The 14,985-nt window shown below is 50.2% G+C and overlaps 1 protein-coding gene across 5 annotated transcripts in view; it reads right to left on the bottom strand.

Annotated features, from left to right (window-relative positions):
- LOC119461370 (rho GTPase-activating protein 20) overlaps nt 1-14,985 on the bottom strand; it is a 683,025-nt gene that overhangs the window by 41,936 nt on the left and 626,104 nt on the right. For all 5 annotated transcript variants that reach the window (XM_049672559.1, XM_037722657.2, XM_037722656.2 and 2 more), the window contains one exon: nt 4,691-4,801. In XM_049672559.1, the coding sequence (XP_049528516.1) occupies nt 4,691-4,801 (111 nt within the window). The remainder of the gene's footprint in view (nt 1-4,690; nt 4,802-14,985) is intronic.

Raw genomic sequence — 14,985 nt, forward strand, 5'->3', positions numbered from 1 at the left:
ACGTGCGTGTCTTTCTTGAAACATCACTCCGTCAGATATCAAAGTTTGTCCCCTGTAACGATGAAAAGCCAACAACCCCAACTCGAAAATACACTGCTATTTCTCACGCCGAGTGCTCGATCACGGCGACGACGGTGGCGCCTGAGGCAACGGCTAAGCGGGAGAAGAATTTCCACGCAGTGAGGAGCAAGAAGATGCGTATCGCGTGTCACGTCAAATAGCGGCTAAGAGTCAATTTCCTGTCATTCAGACTATATCTATCGGAATAGAAGAACTGTCTATTGAGGAACCGGAACTGCGTTCCATTTACACTCTGCGCGACGGAAATCGAGGAAGAGACTGCTTTCGTCAATTCTATGGCCAGCCCTCAACGACACTGAACGGCCGGACTTCGTTTCAAACGGCCACGCGCACCCCCATTCGCCACGTAAAATGAGTGCCCCGAGACAATGGAAACCATGGGAAACCCGAAAGTAAATTGCGTAAGCGGCGCGGTCGCGCGTTTACGCAATGAGCCCGAGGCGTTGAATGCGTGCGAAAGGGCGGTGCTCGTGCACCAGTATTACGCGCAATACAGCTAGAGACGTTATAAAGGTGCGCAAACGACGGCCCTCTGGGTCCCTTGCCACTTTCTTTGCCAAGTCATTCGCACCGTCAGGTGACGGCTCCTTTGTTTTTGTTGCGGCGCACACCAGAAAGTATCGCATTTTCTTGAATCAAATGCGTGAGTGTGTGTACCCATATGTGCGTGCGTGTGTGTGTGCGTCCGTTCGCGCGTTAGCAGCGCGAACTTGCGCTGTACATCACATATTTAAACATCGCCAATACCCAAGGGTAATCTGCCGATACTGAGTGCTGTCGTCACATCCCTTATCTGCCCAGAGAAAAATGAATATCACATGATATTACGGACGACCAACGAACCTCACAATTCACTACAAAGGCACTGAAGCGTTTCTGATATCGATGCCATTTTCTTGCAGATTCTTGCATTTTCTGCGCACGCAAGTAGCATCTCGTCTCATGAGCCTCCTATGGCCATCCTAGGAAACGCCGCTCAGTTCCTCAACACTTGTTCGCGCCCAGCGAATACGGGTCGCCTTCTCAGAAGCAACACTAATACGCCATTTCCTACTCTCGCCCCAGCATTTCTCTCCTTCTCGCGTTCTCTCTCTCTCTCTCAGCTTCATTTGGGCCACGAGTCTGATGTCCACGCCGGAGCTATCGGAAGCCAGCCAGGTGCGCGTTCGATCATGTGGAAAGAAGGCGCGCGCCTTGCACACGGCACCCATATGATTGGCGCTGACAGGCAAATTGTAGCCTTCGCGAACGAGAAAGAAGCGGCACCGGAGAAACGACATACAAAAAATTTAATGAAAACAAAGTCTCAATGAAGGTATAGGTGCGCACGAGGTAGAGAGAGAGGTGTCTTCAAAGCTCTTCCGGTGGCTTTAAAGCCGAACAGATGTATACACCGCGCTCAGGCCTCGTCACTCCCCTCTCTCCACCGCTCGTTACGCCATCTACTTGCAATCTACGTAGGGGAATCCCCACACCCCCCTCCCCTCTCGAAAGTACCCCCCCCCCCCCCCTCCCGCATACACACGAATGCCCACAAACGTACGCAGCCATTAACCTACAGCACTGACGGCGTATAATGCTCGCGTATGCACTACAGCCAACGCCGACGTGCCCTAGCTCATCCGAAAAGTTCGTTTCCCTCTCTCTCTCTCTCTCTCTCTCTCTCTCTCTCTCTCTCTCTCATTTTTGATCACAAGCCGCGCCCCTACGGTTTTCATGCAGTCACTTGTTAAGGGCGCCTTATAAGAAGTTACAGACGCGGTAATTTGTTCCGCACTTATACGTGCATACAGACGGGAGCTTGGAAGAAGCAATATAGTATGTCTATAGGGTGAGACGTAAGCGTCGTTTCCAAGCAACCGGGCGCCCTTTCAGGAACTAGGAAAGTGCGCAGCTGAACCAGCGGATGGAAAACAACGACGCGTGTACGCACACGTCGTCGCTTCGTGTATATAGGAGGGGCGCGACAGCGTAATAGCAGCACTCTGTGTGCACGCACGTATAACGGATCCTGCATGCGGCGATCATTAGTTTCCGACGCGCGCGAGCAAATGGCTGTACGAAGGTATACGGGCTTAGCGAATTCGATTACGGAGGTTCAATCATGCTACTTCGTTTCAAGCTTGTGAATGAACGTTAAAGCCCGGGTAAAACTCGTTCCATGGTTTCTGCGAGCGGTGCTGGGTCAGGCATTTTTTTTTCTTACTTTGGATAACGATAAAGCTCAAATGAAGTAAAAGGGGTGAAATAAAAGAAAATAGTGCAAGAACAGATACGACTGGACAAAACGTATCGTTCGTAAGTGTTCTCCGCTGGTGGCCGGCCGCCTTAGATATACTATGTCTGACCTCATGATTGGTGGCTGGCATTGGCTCTTACAAACAATTTTAGCGTAATAATTGCGTAAGAACGTAAATAGCGTAAGAACAATTTTAGCGTGTGAATTCGAGCGCTGCTTCTTTGTGTGCTCAGTTCTTGAGTTTCCCACTGAACTGTCACCGCTTGTCGATTTTAATGTTCATACGGATAACCTTTCGTTCTTTTTTCAACAATAAACGTTCTATCTATCTATCTATCTATCTATCTATCTATCTATCTATCTATATCTATCTATCTATCTATCTATCTATCTATCTATCTATCTATCTATCTATCTATCTATCTATCTATCTATCTATCTATCTATCTATCTATCTATCTATCTATCTATCTATCTATCTATCTATCTATCTATCTATCTATCTATCTATCTATAATTTCTTCTTTCCTTCTGCCCAGATGAGATGACCGTCTTACATAGAAACGTTGTGCAGGCTCTAATTCAAAATTTAAGGTGCTACGGGCGTTTGAGTGAATGTAAGGAAATCGACGATGAGGTCGGACGAACGCATAAGACACGCACACGCACACACACACAGAGAGAGACAGACAGACAGACATCGACACCACATCACAACACCACACCGCGTCACGCCCTATCATATATCGTGCCACACCGCACTACACCACGCCATGACAACGCGCATTTAAATACCCTCAGAGCCGTTTGGGTGAGGCAGAGTCATTCGAGGGTGCTGAAGTGAGAGCAGCCGAAGCGTTAGAAAAACTGCTTTGAAGCAACGCGCCCAATTTAAAAGCGCAGTTAACTCCTCGGGTTTCGCGGCGATTACAGGGTCGCAGTATAATACGAGCCCGGCCCGAAGAGAAGAGAGGGGGATCCGTCTCTCGGCTGTCTCTACTAATTACGGGTCGACTCGTAATTCGCTTACGGGGGAGCTCGTGGAAACGGCTCCGACGGCGGCTGCATGCAGCATCGGGGATCCGCGCCTAACACAGCGCTGCAGGGAGGTTTCGAGCCGCGGAATTCGTAAATGAGCGGTTTTGAGAACAGGGCCTCGTCCACCGCTGCCCTCCTCGTCGCCCTTGTTTGAGGCCGAGAAGGCGTTGTTGTGCAGACCCTGCCGCTGTTGCTGTAGTTATAGGCGTACCGGAGAAATGTGGTAATAACAGTAAGGAAGCCAGAAAGAAAAAAATAGACAGAAAAATAAAATAAAAGTACCCCCGTCCAATGACAGGCACACGCGTCCGTCATCCCGTGAAGCCGCGAAGTGCGGCCGCTGTTCTTGCTGCGTGACGACGCGAGGGAACGTAAGGTAAAATAAGCAAAAAAAAAAAACATATTTAAAAATAGAAGGAAATGACGCAAAATGCTATCGCGTCGCGAAAACCGGCTGCCAGTTGGGTGCCAAGTCTTTTTCGCACCCGCCGCATATATTACGTCCTCCGTCGTTCTCTGTTCTGACGCTTCGTTCTCAGTTCGTTCGCTTTCTTTGTCAAGGCGTCGGGAAACAAGCGGTTGTCGTCAGTTTGAGCCGCGGTCGGGGAAGCACGCCGTAGCCGGTGGACTCAAATATTCGCGTTTCCCCACTCAGTCGCGATAGATTTCCCAAACCTTTCCCGTTTAGCATTTGTACGAATCGTGAAGCCCGCTTATCTGAAACACCTGGCGTGTCATATGTGCCTGAGAGATGTGTAATCACGCTGAATTTTTACTTGCACTAGCAAGTCGTATATTGTTTGTACTGGTATCGTTTTGGTCTGAATCATCTTGCGTGTCATATGTCTTAATCCCACGAGAAACAAAAAAAAAAAAAGGGGGGGGGGGGGAGGTAGGAAAATGACCCAAAGATGTCCACCGGAATCTCTGAGGCAACAGCGGTCATTCCCCGAAAGCATTCTAGATGGCGCCACTATACCACGCCGAAGCAAGCACAGAGGCTTCACCGGGGCGTGTTGAATCTGCGCCTCGATGGAGCAAGTTCATAAATGTGCGCCTGAAGTGACTATTGATGAGGAGCAGTAGCACATATGTCAGCTACACCGTGTCCAAAAGAGATAAGAACGTTCTATCGCGAATTCTTTCGGTCGCAGTTGTACACAGATCATTTTACTTTTTTTTCTCCTCTTCTCGTTTAAGTACTATCTGCTTCTTAACTGTGTTCTAGAACGGTCGTCTCCTATGCAGCTATCTTGATTATGTAATGTAATTTAATAAGCAGCGACAATAATCAGTTCCAGCAAAACTGCGAAGAGATAAATGAACACTCACGCTTTTTGCCTTCTGCGCCGCCTTGGTAAGGTCGTTGTAGTCTGGGTGGTGCTTGGGCGTAGCTGAGGCCAGCTGCGACAGATACTGCTCATACTGTAGCAGACGCTCCAACTGCAAGAAAAGGAAAGGAAGCGATCGATTAGAGTGCGCAGAACGACCCCGCGAAACCAGATCATTACACGAACATAAGATACGCGTCGTACGACACCGCTTCGAACACCGTCAGGAGATCCGGACACCAGATCCCCGACACAATGAATGTCTCGTTTATGGCGGACCTTTGGGGACGTATCCTGAGGACAATCCTTTTTATATTCCATTCTTCGTTTCGTAACACCCGCCACGCCAGGCTGTCGATCTCGGCTATAACGGCAGCTCCAGCCACGTCCCACCCAATGATAAATGACGAAATACAAAATTGCGAAGGACCTTTGAAAATAGGCTCCATATGTGGCCGCATTTGTGACGATCCATTCCATTTCCCAGAGTGTCATTCGGACACTATCAAATTCCTTCGCGTTGTCAAATTTTGACTCGCTGGCGTTCCAGGCTAATCAGACAGGCCATAGCAGTCCCGTGAGCCAACTAAGAACCGACAAGATCGCGAATACGACTATATATGGTGGAATTCGACAATTTTTCGGCATACCAGACAACGGCGGCACAGCGGTGTACCGGCCACTAACGAAGCCAATCGCTCTCCCAGAATGTACGGAACTGTGAAAGGTGAAACTCTGCGAGTTCTAATGGAAACTGCCCCGTGCTCATTGTGCAGTCGACGTCGCGGGACACGATGCAGCCCAGCTAGAGCGTCGCAGCACCAGATGCATTAACGAATTCAAACAGTTCCACGAGAATCGCGAAGCGACCGCACGCCGCGAGCGTTGACAGCCCCGAAAGGTCGCGCTCCACTCAGCGGCAATGCCAGAGTCCCGAGTGGCTGGAGCAATCGACGGTCACGACCGCGAACGTAGGCACGACAGACAGCCCGGCGGATGCCGTCGTTAATTCGTCGCTCGCCTCGTCGGCTTTCCGCCGACGTTGCAGCCGTCGCACGGCGCTCGCAAAGACGCCAAGTTCACGATTGCACATGAAAAAAAAAAATTAGAAAAGAGAAATGCAGACGCATATGAGCACACAGGACGCGGGGCCGGGTGTCCGAGCACGAGTCGTCACGCCGTCGTTTCTTCCGGCGTATGAAGGCATCAGCGAAGGAGAGAGAGAGAGAGCGCGCTCCGCACGGCCTCGTTTCACGTCGGCCGCCGCTGCTAGCGCGCGCGCAAATTCGTGTCGCCGACTCGACCACGCCGAAAAGAACTGTCCGCAACCATGCAGTGCGCCGGCACGCTCGCCGTATGCGGTCGAGTCACGATAATCTTGTGCAATCAGTGTTTGTCGTCGGCACCGCGGAGTGTAGTGTGTATGTGTATTCGCCCCGACGTGTTTTCCGAGCGCCTATATGTACCCCACCAAGACACGCGTACGTCAAGACTACCACGCGTCGACTATAGTCTTCCTCCTCCTCTTATTGCAGAAGAGAGGGGACGCACGCTAAAGGGCCTTGAGGAAGGCACAATGAAGACACCGACTCCCCGTGTGTGATGCTTTTCGTACGACGTCGCGCGACGCCTCCGGCTGCAAACAGTGTGTGTGGTTCTCACTGGCAAACATTCCGCCGTTGAAAGCGTGGAGACAAACGAAGCCCCGACATGGCTTCGCCTTGTCGGGAGAACAATTTGTCGGGCCGACGCTTTTCAACGCGCCGCGCGGCGCCGTGCAAACAGGAGGTTCGCACTTTCGCAACATTGTATAGCAGCGCGAGGTGAAGGTACGCGGCGTGTTTGCTCGTAATTAAAAGCTCTCCCCGCAGAGCTTCTCCGTAATACGGACGAGTGCCATTGTAGGCATGCTCGTCACCCTCACGTTGCGACGTAAGTGTGTTTCGACGGGAGATTAACGACGATAGCTCCAGTTTTATCTTATCGTGTAGCTTCCCACAACAATGCATACACCGAGCGCGTTTATAGGAAGAATATCGTTCAACACTGTAAGGGCCACTACTTGTCTTTTGTTTCGGTGAAACCTGTACTGACGATACCCCTCGAGGATTCTTCGTCTAAACTTATCTATACATACTTTGTTTTTTTAAACAGACTTTGCACTGTGGTCTCTGCTGTAGATTCGAATATGTTTCTTTTTTTTTTTGAGATACCTGAATCAATAATCAAATGAACTCAAACAACATCGACTCAGCTTGCTGTTTGCAGATGCAAACACGAAGGGAAGAAGCAAAAAGTATCGACTACTAACATTTCGCTGCCTATGTCAAGATATCTCATCAAGCGCATGACTATATTACACAATTGCAGTGACGGCAACATAAGGGGGAAAAAAGAAAAAAAAAAGAAAAAAAGAGCTCACCACGTCAAACAGGACGTCAGTCAGCAGCGGTCTATTATATGCGCAGGGACGTAAATGATTTCCCCTCCACCGATTGCCTAATATACCCAGAACAATAGCATATATGCAACCTATGGTTGTGATGTTTCCCAAAGCGAGCGGCGCTTCCCTGCCTTTCCCACAATAAAGTGTTTTTTTTTCTCTCTCTCTTGCTTGAATACGTGGATGACGAGGCAGACAATGCGTGACTGCATCTGATTAGTCTCCCACGCAGAGTAAAGGTGATGCCGGGCCTTTATGGAACAATCTGTTCCGCTGGCCTTGCTTGCATGCTAGGCTCCGATAGCCCAAAGCGCTGTAGATTTGTAGCTTGACATGCGCAACGCGTGTACAGTCGGCGAAAAAGCTGAATTCTCGCCATGTCTGGACGACACGCAGCCTCTAATTCAAATTTTAACTTGGCAGTAGCCTTTTCGATCAAAACAGTAATGCATTAAAAATTATAATCGTTATGCATTAATACAGCATACATTCACATTTGTCGTGGAATTAGTGTCCCCTCAACTTTCATCGCCGACTGCACGTACCATTGTCACTGTATATACCGTCGTAGACACAAATAATCAGAGCGAACGTACACGCCACATGACGCAATGTTCAACTAAAGCACGCGGATCCCGTACTGAAACGAAGAACCGTTCCATTTATCATCTGTCCCGATGCAAACATTCACGATGTTTATTATTTATTTTTGTTTCATGAATTTTCGCGAACTTCATCTGGTTGGAGACCCCACGAAGTTTGCACGACCGTGCAGAAAGCAATGATAAAAACCATCATAGCTAGATTGGAATATTATGCAAATAGTAGGGCGCTGTGATACAACCGAGTAGCGGAAAGCAATCAGGAAGCGCGGCCCAATTACGGGGACCCTTATGGATCTGAAAATAGCGACACGCAAGCCGACTGAAACCGCCACCGGGCACCACCTATACACATCCGCATTGGAGAAAAAACTGAAGATATGTTCGGCCCAGTTACGCCGATCGTGCAGGCGGCCTATATCTGCAAGTTACGTCGGAGGGGAAAAAAAAAGCAACGGGCGTAAAAACGGAAGTTGAGAAACCACGAGACCAGAGCAAAAAGTGGGAAGCATGGAAACCGAGAACGAGAAGCCAGGGCAGGAACGTTTCTGCGAAAAGGCTGTCTTCGAAGTCGGAAATAGATTTATTTTATTATTATTATTTCTTGACGGAAGACGGTGAGAATAGGGAGCGGATATAGAACAGCGCAGACTCGCCATATAATCGCTACAACCACGAAGTCAAAAAGAAGTATAGGCCCAGGAGCTTACGACACACGTAAAAATGACTGTCCAGCTGGAGCCAAGCGCTAATCGAACCGAACCATGCAAGTGTGCGCTATTTTGGTGACTTTCTGCACGTTTCGACCACATTCCTGGAAAGTTGGCTTAACCGTAGGAGAAACTGTTGCCCAAGTGATGATGGAAGCAGACTAAGTGCTTCGTAAACGGTCAATATCGTAAAGTTGAGGAAAAAAAGATCGTCCTCTTCAGGGAATCAAATCTGAGTCCAACGTGAGATCAAGGAAGTTGCTCTGCCAACTCGAAGAACTAGCCAGAAAAAAAGAAAGAAAAAAAAAGAAAACAGCGCGGTGCCAAATATCTACAATTAATTTATTGCGTAACGAGTAATAAACTAAAATGTGCGCCGACCGTAAGCGCAAGAAGCTGACGCCGTGCGCAAGACAAGATTACATTCGGAGAAAATTCGCCATGGCAGATATAAGTGGTATTGGAAAAGAAAAAAAGAAAGAAGTATTCTGCCTGAACCAAGTGGATAATCAAACTTCGCAACTTCGAAGAGGCTTCAGGCGAACACGTGAGTGCCGCACTCAGGCGTTAGACGGCGCTTCTGTGCGCAGTCGGCGGCAAAGATGAGCGGCTCTCTTCTCAACCCCATGCAGCCTTGCAGCTCTAATCACTAGCAGCCTCTCCTTCGTCCCCCCGGTGTTGGGACACTCATCGTCCGGCCCTCTAATTTGTTCTACATATCTTGGTTCGAACTGAAAATTAACCAGCAGGAGTCTTCACAGCACTATATGGTACACAACCTATCCATTATTGCGTAGGTTAATCTACTTGTATTCTAACTTACTTCCCTGAAACTGCAGCCTGCGCAAACGATATAAAGCAAGCTGCTTCTCTCCATGCGTACGAGACGTCGGGAACCCGAAAGGCTCACATCGCATTAATCTTCCCCGCTGGCAAATCGTGACGACAGTATGCCTAAAAAGAAGCTGTATAGTGGCGGACACGGGAAATCCTTTTGAGGTGCCTGCGGTGCGAGCTCGGTATACGTAGCCCGTGGAAACGCCTGGGACGAAGCAAGCGTGCCCGCAGAAGCTACTACAAACTCATAAAACTTGCCGTAGACTACGTATACGAGGCAGGTAAGGTAAGGCAGCTTCTACAGCTCCTTCTGGCGAATACATAATCATATAGCGGCGGTGGCGGCGAGCTTACTCCACCACGGCGACCTGGAAAAAGCCAGGGTCATCGCTTCCAGGAACAGCCGCCCTCGAGATATCCGTGCGTCATTGGACGAGCGCGCGCGAGCAAGGGGAGAAACGTTTTGCCACCGCGCGGGTGAAGCCAGTGAAGATCGTCGATGCGGAAAGCGCAGCGCCGTCTCGGCGCGACGCGTGTAGCTCGCCATCGCCAACGTGTTTCTACGATCGCGGCCGCGTTCCTTTCCCTCGAAGACGTGTGGAAGGGGGGTTTTATAGAAGCGAGGCGAGTTTCGGCGTCGGAGTGCTGCGCATGCGCCAGCAGCCGTTTGTCTAAACCGGTGTATCTTGTAAGCGCAGACGGGCGGCGGCAGCCTGTAGCCAGAACGACGGCGTAGAGAAAAGACGGCCGGTCGACGCTCGGATGTGGTAGTAGCGAGCGCTCAAGGCCGACGGTGGCGCAGAGTGTGGAGTTGCATGTGGCGTTGACCGAAAACTCCCAGTGGCCTACAGGAACGCACACACGTACACATACAAAACACTTGCGTATAATTTCACGGATTTCGGCGCTGTCTTCAAACGGGCGCAAACAAACTCGCCGACTCCGAGGAAGGTGTGAATGGGAGGAGAGACTTACGAGGAGGGAAAATGGGCGGCCGTTCTTTTTCGGCGCCAGAAAAGAAGCCTCGAGGGACGGGCTTTCATTCACAACGGCGCCCCTTTCGCGGAAGGATCGCACAACTGTCTTCCACGTGCGACAGAGAATTATGGTACACGCGGCGACAGCCCCCGTGTCATGGAAGAAGTAGTAAAACCGTTCATCATCACCTCTGCCGGTTCGCGTATATACTCTTTGACGTCCGGCCGCAAACGAGCCACCCCCATCAACGACGAAGATGCCAAGCGCGGCGCACACAGATCCAAGGACGGGACACACAAGCTGCCAGAAGACGTGGAAAAAACATCACCGTTTTCCAAGCTCACGCCGACGTCACCCATGGTACTTTCGGCATGCCGAACGTACGCTGCCGGCGACGCCTTTATCCGTCACTTTCACACCTAGCTCTCTTGACATGCTCGCGGAACGAACGAAGGGGGACCCCGCCCAGAGCTGGAAGCACGGGCGGCCATCGCTGCATACCACGGAGTTGCTCATCCTCTTCATGCGTATATGCGCAAATCCGAAAGAAAAAGAAATGCTTCGACGCAGCTGAAATGATTGAAGCATGAGAGTGCGCGCGTGCTTTCACAGCATCTTGCATATACAAGTTGCATGCATTGCTGCCAACGCTGACTGGAAAACAACAACCATAACGATATTGCACATGATGCGTATGACAGAGAGAGAGAGAGAGAGAGTATGGCGTGGCACACAAGGAATCATTCGAATTAGGATAGGCGAAGTGGAAAGATTACTATGAGCCAAGTATGCGTGAAGCAGGGAAAACAGAAGCATAGTTAACAAGTAAACATTGATTTTAAGCAATCCAACAATCAAGTTTGATGCACAGTGAGAAATTCTACCTGAAATAGGCGCGTCCTCGCTCCTTTCTCGGATATGTCAATGCCATCGAAGCCTGCCTTCCAGCAGATTGAAACATTCCAGCATTGACGAAACATTTGAATGTCGGAATTCTGACTACGCGTTTAAATCCGTGCCCAGTTTGTCTGCGCGTTCCGATGCGCCACAGTATCTACTCTATTACAACTGTGAGAAGTGCACACACGAGCCCACGGCACTGAGAGATTAGCGCGGAGAGCGCTTAATGCATGGTACCTCACCTTGCGAACAAGCAAACATGGTACCTCGCCTTGTATATGAGACAAAATAGTAGAAGCATCGCGCGAGAATTCCACAGCTCGAAAGGTAGCAGAACGTAAAAATGAACTTCCATAAAGTTCCGGCATTGCGCGCAGTTCGACTGTCTCACGGTGCGAAGCCAAACCGAGTTAACAGCCGAGATCCGATACACTAGAAAGCGGTAGGGGCAGATGACAGGTCATTGACCGGCTACTGATGGTTGAGTACCATTAATTGTAGTTCAGACGCTGAGATACAAAAACTTACAAGTTGAAACTCGGCGCTTATCTCGTCTAGTCATCTCCACCGGTGGTTATGATGAATGGTGATTATGATATGGAGTTCGACCCTTTTAAGCCGTTACGACATATACAGAAAAAGCAGCGCACTCAGATAAAGTTAGATAAGGTGAAGTTAGGTGCCTAACCAACCAGCACCCAGTGGTTTTCCCTAAGAACGATTAACCAAACTTCACGTCCTTTATGCATGTATCCTTCGCTTTACTAACATGCTGCGCGCAACTATTCACATTCGCCACTTAGACGTCTCCGCGGAGACGCTCGTCCGCCCTCTCGCTACGAGCACCTCGAAGGCGCGCGGCGGAAAGAATGCGTGGGCGTCGGAGATCACAGAACGACACAGCATCACCGCCGCATAGGACGCACGGGCTTCTAGCCCAGCGCCGTCGACAGCTCTTGAGAGAGACGCGGGACAACGACGACGCCCAAAGGGAACGTTTCGGAGACTCTCTGTGGCGGCGGCGGCGGCGGGCGTGACGCGAAAGCTCCTTCACGCGTGCAGTAACACGAGCCAGCCAGAGGCGAGTATCGCATGCCTGAAAGGCGTGCCTCTGGGGCTGACGTTGGCGAGCGAACGCACGTAGCGTGTAATGCGCGCGCGTCTCTCTCTAGGGAAGCCACGCACGCGTTCCGATCGTGACGCTTCCCATCATGATTCGGTGGCGGCGGCGACGAGTGAAAGTGACTCCGAGTAGGTAGCAGCCGCATGTGTCATCCTTTGAGGAACCATGGGCTTCTCGGCTTGACGCCGCCCAGCAGCGGACCAGGAAATGTGGCTTCTTGCGAGCGGCCCGTGACCGTATAGTGAATGGTCCGTGAAAGAGAAGAACTGGCTCGATGACACAAGGACTTCGGAGCCACATACCTCAGACGGCAGGCACTCCTATATAGCGGTAACTGAGAATGTCGATGACTTCGAAACGAAACAAATACCATGGTTTATTATCACCTTACTGCCACGTCATTTCAGTACCAATGCGCGGTATGTGTCCGGCGTCTTCGGCGGCGATACTGCAGCAGCAAATGGTCCTCAATCAGGAATCTATAGTGATCTGCGGACAAAAATGTTTTGCTGTCAGTCCTCGGCTCTTATAGGGCCAGAATGTCACGTGAGGAAAATGCAAGTTGCGTGACTATAGAAGCGATTCTGTGGCCTCTAGTCCCGTCGTGATTGCACGTAATTATCCACCGCATGGGTATACAGTATAGTTGTCTTTCGATATGTCCTGTCATCGATACAGTATATCACGAGGGGGACTATACACAGCAGACTGTTCGTAATTGAGGTGTCGTTGTGTGGTCCGTTATCTGCTCAAAGAGCACTCCCGAGACCCCGCAGCTATTATCTGGTTTCCGCGGGAACTGAAAGCGCGCACCGACGCCGTCAGCCCCGCTTCAATTTATACGCTGCCAAACCGCCAAACCACTCCGACTATCCGGATTTGGCCCGACGATCGAGAAACCCTGGAAGTCAAAGCCGAAGGCCGCCGGAGCCCCCGATATGAGGCGGCAAAAGGAAATTGGCCGCGATTAGGCCAAGAGGAATCGCCCCGCGTCGATACGGTTTTGGCCGTGTCTCTCGGGGCTGCAGAGAAAGCGGGACGCGAGCTGGATACACCGCAGACGAAGAGTAAAATATACACAAATAAACGCGAAAGCTCGCGCGCTCGAGCACATCGCGTCTAGCCAAGGTTCTGGCGCCAAACTAGCTCGTTGGCCTAATGGCATGCGATCGACCTCGGCCGCATGGGACAGGTATACAGAGGGGGGGTTCCAAGGTCACCGGCGAATGCCGACCATTTCGCCAACTAAGCGGCTATTTGGAATCCTTCTTCGATACCAATATTGCGCGCTTCAAAGAGAAGAGAAGGAAGGAAAAGAACAAGAGAAAGAAAGGAAGAAAGAAAGAAAGAAAGAAAGAAAGAAAGAAAGAAAGAAAGAAAGAAAGAAAGAAAGAAAGAAAGAAAGGGACAGAGGAGAAACAACCAACGACTGGATTGGCGAAAGCAGCAAGTGCTCAGCGATGTGGACCTATATCTGTTAGCGCTCCGCCCAAATACTCCTCATTACGCTGTTGAATCTCGAAAGTATACTTACACGATGCGTTTCTTTGGATTTTTAGGTTGTTTCAACAATCAAGCTTCTGCTTTAAAGCGCGGATAATGCACGCTGTTCATGGGAGTAAGGCACTCAGTAGCTTTGAAACGGCCCGTATACAAGCGTTTTTCCCCTGGCCAGGACCATGCGATGAAGATGGATGACCCTGAGCGGACTTTCTTAAAGCGATAGCGGAGTTTCTGAGAGACTAAATCGTTGGACGGTGATCTTGCTTCAACGATACATCAGCTGCTATCTTGCTGAAGGTTTTTTTTTTCTTCATTTCCTTGCCACGCGATCATCAATAAAACGCTGCTCAACAACGTTTTAAAAGGCTAGTATCGCTCGGATCTGGCCGCAACATTTTCCGTCGTCAACTGCCACCGTGCTCGTACGCCGAGCTCTGGGTCTGTCTGGGTGCAAGTTAAGAGAAACCCAGTTGGTCAAGGTTAATCCGGAGACCTCCAGCATCGCTTCATGGTTCATGAGTTTTTTTTTTTTTATGTTAAAATTCATCAGTCAAACCATCTACCCGTCAGGTGAGCCTAATTTTTTTTCGGTGCAGTGAAATTAATCACCAGGGGGCTGTAAAGCGTACATGCCAAGAACGCCGGAACCCTCGCTTGGCACGCAAGCAGCGCGCTCGGGATGTTATAGAGAGGTCCCTTCAGGCGAACACGAAGGCGCGTTTCGAAGAGAATGCACAGAGTGTTCAAGGCTGCAGAAACTAAAAAGCAAGACCGAATGAAAACACAAAAGCACGCCGCATGAGATCAAACGGCTAGCGTGCGATATGAGCGCCCTTTACCTCGAGATATCGCGCCGATCGCGGCCGCGTATACTAACGCACGAACTATAACGAAAGCGCGCAATGCAGAGGAGTACGGCAGTGGGTGCGGAATCACGTTCAAGAACGCAGCAGCGGCGACGTGTATACGTACGCGCGCCGTACAAAGTACATAATACAAATGCGGGGCACGCCCACCAGTCCGTATTTGCTATTGGTGAGACTCGAATAACACGAGTAGTAAAGAAAAAAAAAAAAAACACACGAAAAGTATGTATAATGGCTCGCGCATGATTAACGACTGCACGGAGTATGCATCGACGGTGCGGTCCGCGCAGTTAGTATCGCACGACCCTTCTCCGCCTCCTTTCCACTTGAAGAC

The sequence above is a fragment of the Dermacentor silvarum genome, chromosome 8 (assembly GCF_013339745.2).
Source record: "Dermacentor silvarum isolate Dsil-2018 chromosome 8, BIME_Dsil_1.4, whole genome shotgun sequence".
In the NCBI taxonomy this organism is placed as follows: domain Eukaryota; kingdom Metazoa; phylum Arthropoda; class Arachnida; order Ixodida; family Ixodidae; genus Dermacentor; species Dermacentor silvarum.